Below are 18,539 nucleotides of genomic sequence, written 5' to 3'. Positions count from 1 at the left end.
ATTTGATCAGAATATCTGCCTGCACACTTAAATGTGTTTAATATCATTTTACTTTTTCTGGGACATAACTATAAAACCAGAGTTGTTGGCATCTAGTTACTGTAATTGTCATGTTCTCATTGTTAATGTACTAAGTGGTTATTAAGTATGTTTTCTCATCTTTAATATGCAAACTACAGTTAGGCCATTAGTGTATGGATTCTTCTTTACAATAATCATTTCTGAAGTTATATTTTCTACTTAGATTCTAAAAACTGTTTCTGTTCTTTCTTAATAAATACTACCAGAGCCAGGCATGGTGACACAAGCCTTTAATGCCTGCACTCAGGAGCCAGGGGCAAGTGAATGTCTATGAGTTTGAGACCAACACGGTCTACATAGTGAGTTCTAGGCCAGCTAAGGCTGCATGGTGAAACCCTGTCTCAAAGGAAAAAATTATCAGACATGTTAGGGAAGATTATTTTGTAATATAGTCACAGAAGAGGGGAAAGAAAGACTGTAAGAGCCAGAGGAAGTAGATGTTTGCTGTGAAGTTGTACCTCCTAGAAATAGCAGGGGACCTGCACCCATGAAGTCTCATCAACATGACTGCCTAAACAAGACCTGAGCAAGGGTGACACCAACAGACATTCCAACATAGAAGGGGGAAATCTCAACAGGGCCCCAACCCTAGACAAAGAACTAGAAGCAACTAAGAAATGTTGAAAAGAGAGAAATAGTCTTCCTTGGGGAAAAGCTTCTCCCTGATTATCCACTACCAATCGTCAGCCCTGCTGAAATTATACATACAAGTAACATTAGATTGGACAGGTGGTATCTATATATTTAGGAATGTATCTATATATCCCTATATAAATATGTATACACATATATTTAGGAGTGTGTGTGTGTGTGTATTGTGTATGTGTGAATAACAACAATTAAAGAAATTAAGAGATCAGAGGCCATGAATTTGAAAGAGATCAAGGTAGGGGTAGAGTACATGGGAGGAATTGGAGGGAAGAAGTGAAAAATGATATATGTTAATTTAAAACAATAAAACAAAATTGTATAAAGAAAGCAAACATGATTAAAATAAGAATAATATTACAAAGCTTCATTGAGACATACTGATTACCTGCATCCTAGGGAAGCTGTCTAAAACCTATCCCAGGTGCTTAGGCGAATGGCCAGATAACCACTATATTTGAGGGAGACATAAGAGAACAATATCACACAAAGCAAAGTTGAACTGGTTCCTTCCAAACAACAAGTTGGAGTCCTAGGCCATTCAGGACTATTTTATAAATGCCAAAGGTAAAGATCCAGTTTGTAGCCTAGGCAAGATTGACACAGGAGTATTTTTTTAAGCCAGTTCAATAAGTATAAACCCAACCACATTGGATTCTGAGGTTTCTTTATGAGCATTGGTGAGTTGGAAAATTTACCCATGAAAACTGGCAGGAGGTGACAATTCGCCCCTGGTAAAATCTGTCTGGTGAGGCAGTACCTCCCAGGCAGCCAGTGCAGGATGAATGCCGTGGAAAATTATGACAAAATCAAAATCCACAGTCTAGTGCCAGCTCTAGAGAGACAAATACAACCCACGAATGTAGGGGTTTTAGTATTTTATGTCTGGGTAGTAGAAGACAACTAGAATGGGCACAAACGCACTGGTGTTTATGTAAGAGGTGCACGTTTCTCTGACAGCTCCACCCAGTGCCCATGACAAAGAACGTTCAGCAGATTTTTACCATACAGTTATTCCTATTGATTGTCTCTGCTCCTAGGAACCAAGCAAGCACCTAAGCCATCGAGTACTGGGAGAAATATGTCAGTGGACTCACATGCCACAGAAAAACTAGGTAAGGAGTGACGTGGCCCCTCCGCTCCCTCAGCTCTGAAGTTGGCACAGTGACAGCAATGGTGGACAATGAACAACACCTGCATGGCTCTGTGTGCGAGAATCAAATCAGCAGAAGATGCAAGCTGCTAGAGAAACATTCTGAAAGATCATCTTTGGGAAAAGAAAGTGCAAATTCCATTCTTTTAAAACCCTTCGGGGAATACTAATTTAGTGGTGGCTTCCTGTATTATCCTGAAGAGACACCATGGACAAGTGCTACAGAGCCACCCGGTTTCAGATTGTTTTTCAAGTTTTTCTCTTATGTGATTTCTTTATATTTTGGCTTGAAATGATTTTCATTCCTATTTTAAGAGTATTTTATATGTAATAGCCATATGAAACTCATACTCCAGTCCCTCTGTTGTATAAAAGGGTTGCCACGAGAGCTGCTCCCACGCATCAGTGTTTATATGGCCATCCTCACCCGAGCAAGCTCATGGGCAGGCTCTCCTCCCCATCTCCTATCTTTCTCTAGCTCTTTCTTCTTTGTCTCTCCTCCTGGTAGCCTTGAAAATACTTCAAGCAAAAAGTATTTCTCTGGGTGGAGAATTCTTTTTGGTTATTTTTAAATCAACATAATACTACAAGGAAAGAAACACATTTTTTTCAACTGTAACAGGGCTAAAGTTTGAGCTAAGGTGAGCTGCTTCAGACATGTTTAGCTTTTCCAAACACCCTGCAAAGTCGACTTCATTACACAAACCATAAAAAGCATGCTTCTTTCCTTTGCTTTGCCAATTAGGCAGACAAGGTATAAAACTGTGCATTTTCTTGGGATGGTAGCCCTGTAGCAAAGGTTGTGGGTGGGAAAGCAAAGTGATTGGTAAAATTGATTCCTAGTAATTCATTTCCTCTGTGGGTTTGATCTCCAGTCTGAGCGTGAAGTCTTTTCCTGAGCCTGAGGGGACTCCTGCTTCTCTTTGTTCTGACGACTGGTGCTGATGATTGGTCAGCCTTTCCTCTGCAATGCACCAATCATTGGTTCTATCTCAGGATTAAGGCCACGCTATTCTGCAATATATTTATGGAACCTGATGAAGTGTTTTTAGGATCTGGCTGCCCTGTGAGCACCGTCTGGCCAAATGATGTTTATGACTTTACCTACCCTACTTACTCCTGCGGCATTGTCAATAAAGTTCTTTATGATGTCACTCCGCTTCAGACACAACTTACATATATCCCAAAAAACTCTACTAACAGAACTGAGATGCGCCTGTCCTGTATTCTACACAGTTGGTATCCTCTTTTCTGTGAAGCTGAAAGTAGAGGAGACTTCACTGGCAACCCTCCTGAGGGAAGTAGACATGACAACATGCAGGAATGAGCAGGCTGCTCCTGCAGTGCTGCTAAACTTTTCAACATCAGGTGAAAACCATCAACCACGTGTCACAGGAGCCTCAGACCTCGGAACCAGCAGGCTTCAGCAGGCTGAAGCATCTAGCTGCGTGGATTAGAGTTTTCCCTCTCTGTTTCTTCAGAATGCAGATGGTTGCGTGATGTCTTCTCTCATCCATTTTTAAAAAGTGACTGATTTGCAACTTTAAATAAAATGGCATGCTACCTTCATATAGTCTCATTTTAGAAAGCTGTCCCTGATTTTAGCTTTATCAAATCTGATTGATCAATAAAAATTTCAATTAAAGCTGCTTCTAAAAAATTTGATTCCTAGTCAACTTTAAACTTTAAAGTACTTTAAACTCTTAGTAATGGCTAACCCTGCACCCACTCTCTAATTGTATGAAGACTCAAAAGTCTTCAGTGGATACAAATTTGTCACCATCAGAAACAGACCCATGTTTATTTTGTTGTTGTGTGATACAGGAGCTTCCTATGTGGCTGGCTTCCAACTCCACATCAGCGCCACTGGTCAGAAAGGGGTTCAGGCGAACTTTAAGCTGGGCTTGAGGTTTTACAGGTATAGACAGCATTTATTCTGTGTTATAAATACTGCTAGGGTGGCGGTGACGTTCCAAGACAGTAAAGAGACACTTGCTAGGAAGTCAGAAAAACAAACAACAAAGCCAAACAACAACAACAACAAAATTCCTCATCAAACACTGCTTGTAACTGCAAAATCATTTGTTTTGCCCATTTCATTGTTTGGAGACAGGATTTCACCTGCACTCCATGCTGACCTCCAATCACCTGTACTGCCCAGGTTGACCTTGAGCTCAATAATAATATTCCTGCCTCAGCCTTCACAAAAGGCGGCACCTCATTTTTGCTCCTAAAATTTAGTAGCAGTTTTGACATCTCAGACCAATAGGGTAAAAACAATATTTAGCATATTTAGCAATTTACTTCATGAACTTTCGAGTATTAAGCAAAAACTTTGCCAACAAATCTTAGAACAAACTAGGTGCCTCAGCACGCGAGGGGCTTCTAAGGAGGCACGAGACGTAGTGGCCCGGCCCACCTCTCTCAGAATTGGCCGGAGGCTGGGCGGGCTCCGCCCCTGTCAGGCTGTGGCTCACACTTGGGTGGGGCTGTCCCGGGCGGTGGAGAGGGTGGAGCGAGGCGAGGAAGCGCACCCTTCGTCTCAGGATTGGCCAGGGCTGGGAGAGCTCCGCCCATGTCGGGCGCTGGCTCTCACTTGGGCGGGAGAGAGGCGGAGCGGCCCGCGCGTTCTCCCGCCCACGCTCGTCAGGATTGGTCGAGGCTCAGCGGGCCCCGCCCCCTCAGGCGGGGCTGGGGCTGCAGCCCGGAGGCGCGTGGGGCGGGCGGGGCAGTCTGTGGTTGCTGTGCCTGTGGCTGGGTTTGTTCGCTGGACGCTGGCCAGGGATGCTTCCGCCAGACCGCTGTGCGGGTCTTGGGCTGTGGCGGAGGGATGGCGAATGTGCAGGTGGCCTTGAGGGTCCGGCCTCTCAGCAAGCGGTGAGTCTGGCAGGAGGGGGCGCCTGAGGCGTCAAGTGAACTGAGAGGAGAGCGAGATACCCGCCTTCCTCTCGGTGGACTGGCCCGGAGGAAAATCAGACTCAGAGTGCCTTGAGGGCTCAGGGTCCAGAAGCCGTGAAGGCCGGGAGGGACAGGGCTTCAAGTCGAGCTTTCCCGTCGCGTCCTAGGAGGTAGCGGTTCCTGTGTGCCTCCAGAGGGCGCTGCCCTGGCTACACGTCCCTGGCATCTTGCCAACAAGAGTTTCTAGGGATCCTGGCTCTGGTCTTGGTGCACTTAGTAGGGTCTTTCTCGTGCATCGTGATGTGAGGAGGTGCGAAGAGGTGTGGGCAGTCTCCACTCCTCATGGTGTTCTGGGAGGACCCAAGTGAGGACTGGAGGATGTGTGTTCATATATACATATATACATATATACTTGGGATTCCTCTGTGGGGACTTAGGAAAAAGGATTGCCAGGATATGGGTGGGAAATTGAGGCCCAGGGAGACACTGATTTCAATCTGTGCTCAACAGCTGACGTGACTTAAGAACTGAACTGTGACATGGGAAGGGGAAGTTGCTCCTCAGTGCTAGTTCCTTGTGCATGAGCCTCATTCCGCACCCCTCAGCCCTTGAGGCAACCAGTGTGGAACTGAATATTTCATCCTCTCCCACTCGGGAAGTCAGAGAAGGCTTTGCACAAGGGTTGATGTCTGAACTGTTCTGAAAGATCTTTGAGTTTTCTGACAGGTAGGGGAAAGTGCAGAGCTCTCTAAAGTAAGAACAGGAAGAGAAAGTAAATTTAGGCTGTTAGGGTGTAGATGGGAGCATTGGACACGTGCGTGGATAGAAGCAGGGAGTGATGGGCGAGAAAATTGGCGAGTGTGGTTCTATACCATATGACATGTCTTGGGATTTATTGTAGAAAAAAAAATTTTCAATGTCCAGTACACAGAGGTCAAGAAAGGCTTTGTCTCCTATGACAGAAATAGTACCATGGGGTGTTAGTTTTGTCCTTGTAGAGGCCATTTGCTTTGAAAAGTTTTGACAGAATGAGAACCATGAAATAGGAGGAAAACATAAGAAGATGTGCCCATGCCAGCGTTGTTGACAAATGCCTTTAATCCCAGCACTCAGGAGGCAGAGGCAGGTGAACCTCTCTGTGTTCAAGGCCAGCCTGGTCTACAGTGTAAGTTCCAGGACAGCCATGGCAATTAGTTTTTAAACATCTGGGTTTGCATAACTACACGCGGTGACTCAGGGTTGGAGGCTTCCTGGGAACAGCTATCCAGGAGGAGGTAACTGCTGGTAGATTTCATTCTTTCTAAACTAATTTTTAGGGTTCTTAGGATAGCAATATTGACCCATCTTAACTTTTTAGTTCCTCGGAAACCAGGAGTTTTAAAAGCATGGATTAGATTAAGAAAAGGATGTTGAAACCCCTTTGTTTCTTGCAGTCGTTGCCGAGAATAACATATCTCATCCAACAAAAATGAAAAACAATCAGGAAACTTATTTACTTTCAGCTCCAGTGAAGAGGCTTGAGAGTACGTGGTAGATTACATCGTCAAGCCTCCTGGTCTCCAGGTGTGAGCTGATTTTTAGCAGGCTGCAGATCCACAGTCACTGATTCAGTAGTTGTTGTGTAAAAACTCAGTATGATCTCAGCTAAGACGTTTAGACCAGACCATTCTCCAGTTCCCACAGAATTCTGCGGAGATGGTGGTGGTACCCACTGTTCGTTGACGCTGTTTTGCATATGGAGAATCTGCTGACTATGTCGTCTGTTCCAACTTACAGATAAGTTATCAGCACTGACCATTAAAGTCATCTAGCCCAAGCTTACATTATTTTTCTCCAAATGAGAACATGGTCTTGCTTAAGTTCTAGAAGCAGGATTTGATTCACTGCACCACACTGCTCCTTCCCAAGATGTTCAAAATTGCTCCTGTGTTCTATAGGACTAGAGAAAACACTGGATGAAATAACACAGAAGTGATTTTGGAGTCCTCCGCTTGACCTCTGTTGTTTCCCATAATCAGAAATTGTTTGTCGGTTAGAGATGCTGCCCTTGCCTCTCCAGAGTCATTCGCCACTGGAGAACACGCCTGCCCCCCACTGCCCTTTACTTTCACCTGGTACCTTAATTTGTTCCACTTTTTGGTTTTTGTTTTTGATCTATAAAATAGACTAAAATGATAATCACATCAATCTTCTTTTCTCTTTTTTTTTCTGAGATAGGGTTTTTCTTTGTAGCCCTGGCTGTCCTGGAACTCCCTTTGTAGACCAGGCTGGTGGCAAACTCACAGAGATCTGCCTACCTCTGCCTCCTGAGTGCTGGGGTTAAAAGTGTACCCCACACCACCTGTCTCCATGTCAATCTTATTAGCATGTCTTAGATGTACAAAATAATGGGCTTTATTATGACATTTTCACATATGTAGATAATGAACTTTGATCATATCACCTGTTACCATTTCATGTCTAATCAGGTGTTGGTCATATCATTTTTAGTGATTGTTTTTATTCTTCTGGCCTCTTTTCTGTTTGTTTCTTTTTTGAGTTTTAAAAAAGAAATAAGTACAAATGTATAGCTTGGTTAAATTCCCCTCTAGAACAGTGGTTTTCAAATTACAGCACACATAAAATGCCTGCCCCCCTCCCAGAAGCTGGTTATCACCTGCTCTACTCCTCTAAACATTTGAATTAACTCAGCTTTCTCGTATTCTTCTTAATTCTGATGTAGGCAGCTGTAGACTTACTTCTATTCAAAGTCTTTGATGCTAAAGATGAATTTTGCTGATGGGCTCAGGCAGCTAGTAATAGTGGTGACTGCTTTGCCTTGCTTAGGGCTTTTCCTTAGTATGACTGGTTTGAACTGTTTGAAGCCAGCTTCTTTTTGTTGTTGTTATTGGTTTGGGTTTCTGTTTGTTTTCTAAGACAGGGTTTTGCTGTGTAGCCTTGGCTGTCCTGTAATGCTCTCTGTAGACCAGGCTAGCCTTGAACTCAGAGATCTATCTACCTGCCTCGTCTCCTGAGTGCTGGGATTAAAGGCGGGTGCCGCCACTGCCCAGCTGAAACCAGCTTCTTCCTTGAGATTGATGTCCTTTCTGCACTCTTAAAATTTAATGCTAACATTTCTGTAGGTGAGCAGAGGAGGTGGGACAGTTTTACCTTCTTGTGAACTGATAATCCTGGGAGTTGGGAACACCTCTGTACTTGGGGGGTGTGACTGGGTGATAAAACACTTGCCTAGATGTATGAGACAATGGGTTTGATTTCCTCCACCACAAAAGAATACCTCTCTCTCATGTACTGTCCTCTGTATAGTGGATAAGAAAGTTTCTTTCCTTAAGGGGAAAGAAACAACAGAAACTTAAGTTTAACTAACAAAAATGCTACTTAGCTAGTTATTTTTTGTTTTGTCTTGTTTTTTTTTCAAGACAGGGTCTCTCTGTATTGTCCTGGTCATCCTGGAACTGCCTCTGTAACCCAGGCTGGCCCACAACTCACAGAGATCTACCTGCTTCTGCCTCCGAAGTGCTGGGATTAAAGCATGTGTCACCACTGCCCAGCTAGAGAGAAGTTTTTAATCTAGGACTTTATTCCAGATACAGCAGGTGCCTTCAGTTGATGAGGCATCTTGTCCTAGCCAGAGGGTTTTTTGTTTTTTTTTTTTAATGAAAAGAGTGGGCTTCAGATGCATGAATCACCAGAATAAGCCTATTAAATAAGCCTATTAAAGTGAATGTTATTAAATCCCCAGCACTGCAAGAAAGAAGTTCATAGTGACTGTAAAGGTGGGCTAGTTGCTAGCAGTGTTACCACGTAAGGACAGTGTGAGACCTTGACTTCTCTCCGACTTCAGAAGTGCGCTCAGCACTGCAGCAGCGAGGACTGCGGTGTTCTCATCAGCACTTTGTTCAGTGGTCCAGAGACAGCGAGAAATGGTGTCTTGCACTGGACCAAAAATATTTTCCAAGCCTCATTTTAAAGGTATAGTTAAGGATCAGACAGATTTGGACTTAAGTCTCAGTTACTGGTCCTGGCTGGGTGGCCTTGGACAAGTTATACAATTTCTCTAGGCTTTAAAATTCTGTCAGAATGAAGACATGTTATGAAGTGGTATCAGGAGAGTAGGGTGGGTAGGGAAATTACAGTATCCTTATACAATATGGTGCTTTATACATAGAAGATCACCAAAATAAATGGTGGTGACAGTTAGTGCTTCCAGAGTCAAAGTGTCTGATCAGGAAAGTGTGCCCTCAAGGGAGTCTTTACGTGCTTTTGGCTACTTATGGAGCAGCCATTGCACTTTCTGGAACAGGGACAGGAGTGAGAAAACTAATTTCTTTTTGTCTTTTTCTGTTTTTGTTTCTGATGTGTGTGTGTGTGTGTGTGTGTGTGAGAGAGAGAGAGAGAGAGAGAGAGAGAGAGAGAGAGAGAGAGAGAGAAGTGGGCACCAGATGTGGTGGCACATGTCTGTAATTCTAGCATTTAGGAAGAAGAGACAGGAGGATCAGAAGCTCAGAGTCATTTTTGGCTAGAGAGTGGATTTGAAGCAGCCTGGACTACCTAAGATTCTGTCTCAGAAAAAAAAAGTGTTTCTTCTCATTGGAATTCTGTTCTCATTTCTTAGCGAGACCAAAGAAGGGGGAAGAATTATTGTGGAAGTTGAGGACAAAGTGGCAAAAATCAGGAATTTAAAGGTAAGCCTGAAATTGTGTTTGTTTTCTTAGGTACGAATCTTTATAATTAAAAGGGGCTCTGGGGTGAATATGTTTAATATATTAGAGAGCAGGAGATGTAAGGATTGTGGGAAAAGCTTAGACCAATCATAAAGTAAATAAACAACAAAAGAATTATGCTTAGAGTCCAGAAAATGTGGCGTTGTAGTCCATGCTGTTAAATAGAATAGTGCAGCTGTTTTGGAAACTGATAGGAGCTGCTTTGAAACCAAACCCAGACTATGTAATCGGGCTCTGATTAGTTTAACTCATACTGGGGGCAATTTGTATGCCTATGTAACTCACCTGGCCACCAGTTAAACTTTATCCTGAGCCCCTCAACTGATAATACTTTATCCAGGTTATTATTAGGAATTTTAGTATTTGTCTGATAATGCAGGGTTTGTTTTGGCCATAATACGGTCCAGATGTCAGACATCAGCCTGCAGATCCCAGAAGGGAGTTGGTCACTAGCCTGAGTCTTGTTCAGATTTCTTTTTCCATAACCCTGCTTAAATTTGGAGCACAACTGGGCAGACACGGGGAACTTCCTTCCCTGCTCCTCACCCTGCCCTCCAGAGTCAACTTCCTCCATCCTTCCTGATGCAGAAGATGAGCTGGTTCTTCTTTTGTGGACCTTGAGCAGTGGAAAGAAGCCAGGGAGGTGATCACGTGATTAATTCTGTAGTTAGCTGGTGATGTAATGCCAGCCAGCATTCCCAAGAGCTGAGGAAGCTGAGGCAGAGTGAAGTTGTCTAAATCCCAGGCTTCAGAGCTCTGCCCTCCCCCTGGTTACTTCCCTGCTGTGACTTGTTTCCTCTTGTCTTTAGCTCCTGTTAAAGGAGGGTCCTGGGAAAGTCTAAGCAGGAGCTCCTGGAGAACAAAGGGCCTTCCATCCCATGCCTTCTCTCTTACCGCCCTTGCTAGTCACTACAGCTGTTTTGTTGTAAAATCTCTTACTCTTGGGTCTAGAGAATAAAGTACGTCCAAGAGGAAAATTTAAAAGCAAACTTAAAAAATATTATTTTATGTGTATGGGTGTTGTGCCTGCACATATGTCTATGTACCACATAGTACCTAGTGCCCTAGGGGGCCAGAAGAGGGCATCAGATCCCCCAGGCCTGGAGATACAGATGGTTAAGACCCACCACGTGGGTGCTGGGAATCAAGCCCAGGTCCTCTGTCAGGCCGCCAGTGCTCTTAACCTCCGAGCCACCTCTCAAGCACCCAAGGACAGATTCTAGTTTGCCCTCTACACACTTCCCTAGCTGTTTACTTCCCTAAGGTCAGTTATTTATGAACAAGCTCTTATTCATTATGACAGCCATGTTCTTCTGTAGATTGTGAATGGCTAATGTCAGAGTTTCCTTCCCCTTTTCTAAAATGTGTTTTGGGTATATTTTCCCCTTAACCTTGATATGGGCACTCTTAGTGCTGCTTCCTCCTCAAGGAGCACCCTCTGTAGCCATGCTTTCCTGACAGAAGACAGTGGAGCAGCCAGCACGCAAAGCTGTATGTGCGTACCGACTGGTGATTTTGTAGCATCCTGGCCATTTTATACCTGAGAACTAGGAACTCAGGGTGTGCACCAGGTGTCCATTCTTGAGTTTCTTCTCTCTGGAGAGGATGAAGAAGACGCTGCAAGAGGCCTTTTATCATAGGAAGATCATTAACTCCTGAATGCCACAGTTTAAATTTAAATATTAAGACTAAGCATGTCTGTGAAGAATGTCTGCCATTCTACCCAGTACCCAGAGCTCAGCATAGTTCCAAGTTTTGGCCCTACCCTATCTGTGTTCAGCAGCTATAGTATTCCTGGTTATTCCATTTAATACTATTTCCAAATCACTGAAGGTAGATTCCTAAAGGATCCCAAAGACAGCTCCAAGGTGATGAGATCTTCTGCACCCAGAGGCTGCGCTGCTCATGCTGTCAGTCTCTGTATAGAGATACCTAGGGAAGAATGAGTGATGAAGATTCCATTAAAAGAGCCTTTTCCTCCCGCGCTGTCCTGTAGTCCATGTGTTTGTGCGCAGACACAGGCTAGTGTCATGGGCATGTTTAGTTCCTGGGTCTTTATTTGTTCCCAGTGAGATGGAGATAGATGTTACCTCTCTTCTCTTGTGGCTGTCGTAAACAGTTATAGTGATAGTCCAGGTCTCTGTAATCATCAGAGAGCATAATTAAGAGCCACCGTCCAGATTCCAATGATATGGATGCTGTGTTTAATTTTAGGTGAACAGTCGACCAGAGAGGTCTGGAGACACCCGGGAGAAGGTTGTAGCGTTTGGTTTTGATTACTGCTATTGGTCAGTCAACCCGGAGGACCCTCAATATGCATCTCAGGAAGTGGTAATGTCATTTTCCCTCCATTCTCCTTTTTACAAATGTTTGCTGTAAATTTACTTCTCAAGATCATTGTGACAGTTGCAAACTTAAAGTACTCTACTTGCTACTTTTAACTTTGAAAACTCTCAACGAAAACTGGTTTCCGAGAGGAAAACCCTCAAATACATTGTGGGATGTTTAAAGTTATTTTAATGATAGCATTAGTTTTTATAACTGGATACTTAGGTAAATTAGCTTGGAATCTGGGTGATGAGTGTATTTTATGATATGCTGGTTAAAAACTAATGTTTTAATCTGAGAAATGGTAATATGTGGCATCAGTTTCTTTTTTCTTCTTTTTTTTTAATGTTGCAAAGAGGTGGAAAAAGACTGGTGAAGGTGTGGGAACTTGACTAGTGTCCAATTCCAATCTGGGCCTCGGAGCGACCAGGGGTGGGGCTTAGTGCAGATAGTCTTCTACTATTTTAATAGGTCAGTGTTTTAGGGTTTTTTTTTTTTTTTTGGTTTTTTGAGACAGGGTTTCTCTACAGCTTTAGAGCCTGTCCTGGAACTAGCTCTTGTAGACCAGGCTGGTCTCGAACTCACAGAGATCCGCCTGCCTCTGCCTCCCGAGTGCTGGGATTAAAGGCGTGCGCCACCATCGCCCGGCATTGTCTTAGGGTTTTTTATTGCTATAAAGAGATACCATGACCATGACAACTCCTAAAATAAAAACATGTAATTGAGGTGCCTTGCTTACAGTTTCAGAGGTCCAGTTCATTATCAGGATGGAGGGCATGGTGGCATGCAGGCAGATAGATGTGATGCTGGGGCTGAGAGTTCTATATCTTGACTCAGAGGCAACAGGAAGTTGACTGACTGTCATACTGAGTGAAGTTTGAGGTAAAGACCTCAAAGCCACCCACATAGTGACACACTTCCCCCAACAAGGCCACATCTTCTAATAGTGCTACTGCCTTTTGGGACCATGTTCTTTCAAACCACCACAGTCAGTAAGGATCATCTCAAACATGGCATATGTGTGTCTGTGTATATATGACTTAGATGTTAACAAAGTGTCACCATTCATAGATAGCTGTTAGCAAGATGTCACCATCCATGGACTGTAAGGTATCACTATTAATAGATAATGGTTAATAAGATGTTAGCATTCATAGATACCTGTGAACAAGATGTCACCAATCATAGATAGATGTTAACAAGATGTCACTGTTTATTGGTGGATGTAAACAAGAATGTCACCTAGGAGCTGGGCAGTGTTGGTGTACACTTTTAATCCCAAGTGCTGGCACTTGGGAGGCAGAGGTAGTCACATCTCTGAGTTGGAGCCCAGAATGGTTTATATAGCAAGTTCCAGGCCAGTTACATAGTTGAGACCCTGTCTCAAAAAAACAAACAAAACAGATGTTCATGTTAGTAATTCACAGTAGATGTGTGATGATGACTAATTTCAGTTGTCAGTTTGATGAGCTCTGGCAGACTGGCGTTGGCAGGCCTGTAGGGATTATCTTGGATAACGGTCAGGTAGGAAGACCTGTCACTGAGAATGGTACCATTCTGTGGGCAGGAATCCTGGACTCTATAGGAGAGAAGGTAAGCTGAGCACCAGTGTTCATAGTGTCCCACCTCCAGACTGGATGATGTGTGGCCATCCACTTTCAGCATCTGCCATCTTTCATTCCCTGCCATAGTAGATTGTACCCTGAACTGTGAGCCAAATAAACTTTCCCTATTCTGTTGTTTTTATCAAGGTATTGAATCATAGCAACAAGAAAAGTAACCCAGATGTTAACAAGAGTTGGATCTGGGGATGGTAGTGCACACCTTTAATCCCAGCATTCAGGAGGCAAAGCTAAGGATCTATGAGTTTGAGGCCAGCATGGTCTACATGGTGAGTTCCAGGCCAGCGAGGGCTATAAGCGACCCTCTCTCAAAGAAGAGAGAGAGAGAACACATCTGTCTTTATTCCATGATCTTTTATCCTATAATTCTGGTGTTACTAGCTTCTTATTATTTGTAATTTTTTAAATTACAAATAATTAAAACACCTTTAATCCCAGTACTCAGGAGACAGAAACAGGAAAATCTCTTTGAGTTGGAGACCAGCCTAGTCTACAAAGCCAGCTCCAAGACAGGCTCCAAAGCTACAGAGAAACCCTGTCTCTATAAACTAAATAAATAAATCACACACACACACACACACACACACACACACACACTTGTTGAGAAGGTGTGTTTGTGCATGCCACACACATATAAGGAGGCCAGAGAACAATTTTTAGGGGTCTTTACTCTCCTTTTACCATGTGGCCCCGGGATCAAACTCAGGTCTTTAGGCTTGGTGGCAGAAGACATTTCCTACTGAGCCAACTCCACAGCCCTAACTTTTCATTCTTAAGGAAGATCTTCATTGATAAAAAATATTTATACCCTTTTAAAAATATTTGAATGTTAAGCCAAAACTTTTCATCAAAATTGATCTGTTTTCCCCTGGTGTGAATCTATACTAATGCTAATCTGTTTATGCTCTGAAATTAGACCCACATTTGAAATAAGGCACAGATACTAATTTACTGTCTTACTTTGAACAAGATACTTAAAATCTCTGTGGCCTATTTTTATTAGTTATATGTGTGTATGTTATTACCATTTTTGTGGTGGGGAATATCTCAGAATTATCATATGATGGAGGAATTGTTAAAGTACTTATGTAGTTGCCCACCTAGTAAGTCGATATGGAGGTGTTGTGTGCTTTCACTCAGATCCTGGCACAGTGAGCAACCGTTCTCTTACAGCACACGAGAAGGAAGTGCACACCTTTTCTTTTTCCTTTTTAAAATTTTTATTGAGCTGTACATATTTCTCCTCTCTCTTCCTTTCCTCTCCCCTTCTACTCTCTCCTGCGAGCCCCAAACTCCCAGTTTACTCAGGAGATCTTGTCTTTTTCACCTTCCTATGTAGTAGTAGATCCATGTATGTTCTCTATTTAGGGTTCTCTTTGTTATCTAGTTTCTCTGGGGCTGTGTCCTGTAGGCTGTTTTTTCTTTGCTTTATGTCTAAAAGCCACTTATGAGTGAGTACATGCTATATTTGTCTTTCTGGGTCTGGGTTACCTCACTCAGTTTGGTGTTTTCTAGATCCATCCATTAGTGCACACTTTTTCTAACCCTTCTTTGAAGCTGTGTATTTCTCCTGGGACCAGCATGTTCTGCTTGGAAAACTCACCTAACTTCCTCCTGGTGATGAGCAGCTGTTGGGGCAGGAGTTCTCTGCTCACACACATTTTATTTGCCCTGTTGTCTGTCTGTAAAACTTTCCATGAGGAACTTTGCAACAAACCAGCCTGAGTCAACAAAAGGCATGTTCAGGAACAAAAAGCTGCCCTGCCCTTTGCAAAGCAATTGCCTCTACTCTCCTGGGAATCCTCATTTTAAAATAGTTATTTGGCTAAAACACACGACGGAAACTTTGTGACTTTTCCAGATTAAAAATTGTGTGTGTGAGGAGATTTTTCTCTCTACAGCCACTGAATCTAAAACTAAAATCGCAGTAGTGATATGTATTTATATTTTCTGGTCTTCATAGCACACTGAATACCAAGCACCACACCACACAGAGTATGTCACTGCAAGCCTTCCAAGAGGAGAAGGTAGAAAGAGAACTGAGGAAAGGGAGAAGTAGGAGCGAGGTTGTGAAAGAGGGAGAAGGGATAAAAGCTTTCTACCACTTTACTTGGAGAATATCAGAAACCTGGAGAGTCCAAGGAGGGGACCCACACATTCTCCAGAACAAGGAACATGGTAAAGAAACCACCCAAATGGCTGCTCTGTGGTTAGGGGAAGATTTTATTGTGGATAAGAAAGAGAGGACATCCAGAGGCATCTGGAAGAGTCCAGAGCAGAGAGGCAAAAGAAACAGACTTAATGTAGCCAGGACTATCTTGAAGAGAAGGGGGCCAACCGAGGTGGAAGAGGGAGTTTGTGCGAGGGCCAGCACAGTATGGGAGGAACTGTGGAGGTAGAGGGCAAGGAGGCTACCACTGGGGGCTTTGAGATGTGCATGTGAGTAGGGACTGAAGGAGCCTAGAGGCCAGCATGGGTTTTGATGTGCAACTATGGGTATAGGTCAGTGGAGAGCCATATGTCTCTTCTGCTCGAGGCAAGGGAAATAGCCCCTTTTGTAGATGGAACTAAACCGGAACTGTCTCACAAGTTCCTGAGGAGTACAGGCTTTTATCTAGCCATCAGAAATTCTCCTGTAGCCCAGCTCATGCTAAGCCAAAACTGTCATTTCTAAACATATGCACTGTCAGACCTAACAGCGAACCAAGAGGAAAACTGCCATTACTGCAGTAGTTGTTGACCCAGCTGTGCAAAGACTGGTGCTGATGCCAAGTACAGAACATGGGAAGTTCACAATCTGTGGAGCGTGAAAACTAGCTGGTCTTCATTTCTGTTAGAATAGAACAGATTTCAGTTAATTTGCAGAGAATTATGTATGTCTAAGATATAAAGATTAACTTGTGGAGAATTTTTAAATTCCGATATGTAGTGGCTAAGTAGAGTTTCAGAGTATTAAGTTGGGTGCTTGGTGCCGTTGTGCATCCCAGGTTAGCAACACAGACACCTGTCTCAAAAAAAGTAAGTAAATAAATTATTAAAAAAAAACAGTGTATTAATGCTAGAAAAAGTTCTAGATACCATTCAAGATACTTTGTGTGTGTGCCCAAGTGAATATGCCCAAAGATGACTTTAGATCTTTTTTCCATTATACTTTTCCACTTTTATTTATTTATTTTACTATTTTAATTTTTTCATTTTATTCATTATCATGAGTAGGTACGTATAAATACAGAGGTCAAGGACAACTTTGTGGGTCCAGTCTTTCCTTCCACCTTAACATGGATGGGTTCTAGGGGTTGAACTGAGGTCATCAGTCTTGCAAGGCAAGCTTTTTTTTTTTTACCTGTCGAGCCATCTCACTGGTGCTCCAACTTTATTCTCTCCCTGAACCTGAAGCTCACTGATTTGGCCAGGCTGACTAGCCAGTAAGCTTCAGGGATCTGCTTATCTCTGCACAGGGATATGTGGGAGGGAATGGGGGTGGGCGTTATAGGCACATGCATGCAGGCAAAAACACTCATACACATGAAAAATAATAATGAAACTTTTGAATCATAAAAAACAAAACAAAACAAAAATCAAGCACTCTTAACTCCTCCAACCCCCAGGCCCTCACTTTTTTGTTTTGTTTGTTTGTTTGTTTTTCATTCAGAATTGATCCTGGTACTTTTCTTATGTGTCAGGCACATTCTGCACAGAGCTATATCCCCAGTGTTACCTTCTTGAATCTTGTTGCATATTATGAGACATTATCCCAGTTGCTTTGGTTATAGAAACACAGATGTCAGAGTTTCTTGGCATCCCCTTGTTCTGGCTCTTACATGTGCCGGGAGAGCTCAGCCACGTGTGGGCGGCAGAGCATTTTCTCATGAATATTTGCAGAGCTATGTACATTCCATTGCTAGTATTGTTTCTTTCCATTCAAGATGGAGACAGAAGTGGAAGGGAGAGACATTTATAAGAAAAAGCCTTTTTGTGTAGCAGTTGGATGGGGCTCTGCAGGCCTGGGAGGGGGAGGGAGATAGGCATGAGCATCACTGCAGCTTGCTCCTTCTGCCGCAGCACAGCTGCTCAGCTCCTGGAGCTGATTTGGAAGGAATAAGGTCATTCTTTTGGCTTTGTCTAACTTGTTTTCCCCCTTTCTCTACACTTAACTGTGACTCTTAGAAGATTAGCCTTTAGAGTCATAGAAACATCTGAAGGACAGAGTTCCCTGAAACTAGAGGTTGCCGCTGGTGCCAAATTCCTATACAAAAATAGACGGGGGCTGGAGAAATCATTTAAAATGCAAAAAGTAGTTTGAGGTTTTTGTTTGGTTTTTTTTCCTTGAGTGAGTCAAGAGGAATAGGAATTCCTGGTACTCTTTGGAGCCCTGGAGATCTAGGCTGAAAAAAGAGGTTATCTGTGAGGGAGGAATACTTGATGGACAGTTTTTGAGACAGTTGACCTTGATGTTGTCCAGCTGGGCTCACTTGATCTGCACTGCTGAGAATCTGTCTTCGGTTTCCATCCCACTCTTCACACTTCGGCTTGTTCTGAGGTCCACAGGGACTGACATTTTACTGAAGAAGAAACACTCGATGCTGGTGATGACTGCTTTGAGAGTCTTTGTAGAAAAGTGATTTGGAAAATCATCTAAACAAGAGTAGAAAGTAACCCTTAAAAAAAAACTCTTTTATTATACGTGCATGCCACTGACTTTGTGTGGAGGTCAGAGGACAACTTTGCAGTCAGTTTTCCCCTTCGACCCTTTTATGAGTCCTGGGCATTGAACTCAGGTGGCCAGGCTGGTGTGGAAAGAGCCTTTATGCATTGAACTATCTTGCTGGCCCCAAAGGTGGCCTTTTAAACAAAGTGTCTTTATATCTATCAGATATATATAGACAGTTGTGTTCTGCCTGACTGATGACAGCTGGCTTCCCCTGAAGAAGCCTCTTGCTCAGCCTTCCCAGGTACTAAATCTCCCTTCACACTTGTGGAGCAGGTCTGGTCCAAGTACCCAGTCAGCACCATTCCAATAGTCTTCTGTTTAGAGAGACAGTGCAGCTGATCAACAAAAGGCCCCTTCTTTCTGGAGGAGTGGAG

The 18,539-nt window shown here is 43.2% G+C and overlaps 2 protein-coding genes across 5 annotated transcripts in view; both read left to right on the top strand.

Moving 5' to 3' along the window:
- Positions 1–295: 295 nt before the first annotated feature.
- On the top strand, positions 296–3,339 carry LOC119815213 (oocyte-secreted protein 1-like). The gene is given in 5 exon segments (XM_042055144.1): positions 296–341; positions 1,770–1,844; positions 2,258–2,414; positions 2,771–3,184; positions 3,186–3,339. Coding segments are annotated over 5 exon segments (846 nt in total).
- A 1,290-nt stretch (positions 3,340–4,629) lies between these two features.
- Stard9 (StAR related lipid transfer domain containing 9) overlaps positions 4,630–18,539 on the top strand; it is an 88,019-nt gene continuing 74,109 nt past the window's right edge. For all 4 annotated transcript variants that reach the window (XM_038331874.1, XM_038331873.1, XM_038331871.1 and 1 more), the window contains exons 1-3: positions 4,630–4,759; positions 9,396–9,465; positions 11,719–11,835. In XM_038331874.1, the coding sequence (XP_038187802.1) occupies positions 4,713–4,759; positions 9,396–9,465; positions 11,719–11,835 (234 nt within the window). In that variant the 5' untranslated portion in view covers positions 4,630–4,712. The remainder of the gene's footprint in view (positions 4,760–9,395; positions 9,466–11,718; positions 11,836–18,539) is intronic.

The sequence above is a fragment of the Arvicola amphibius genome, chromosome 5 (genome assembly GCF_903992535.2).
Source record: "Arvicola amphibius chromosome 5, mArvAmp1.2, whole genome shotgun sequence".
Classification (NCBI taxonomy): Eukaryota; Metazoa; Chordata; class Mammalia; order Rodentia; family Cricetidae; genus Arvicola; species Arvicola amphibius.
This window is presented reverse-complemented; position numbering and strand designations above follow the sequence as displayed.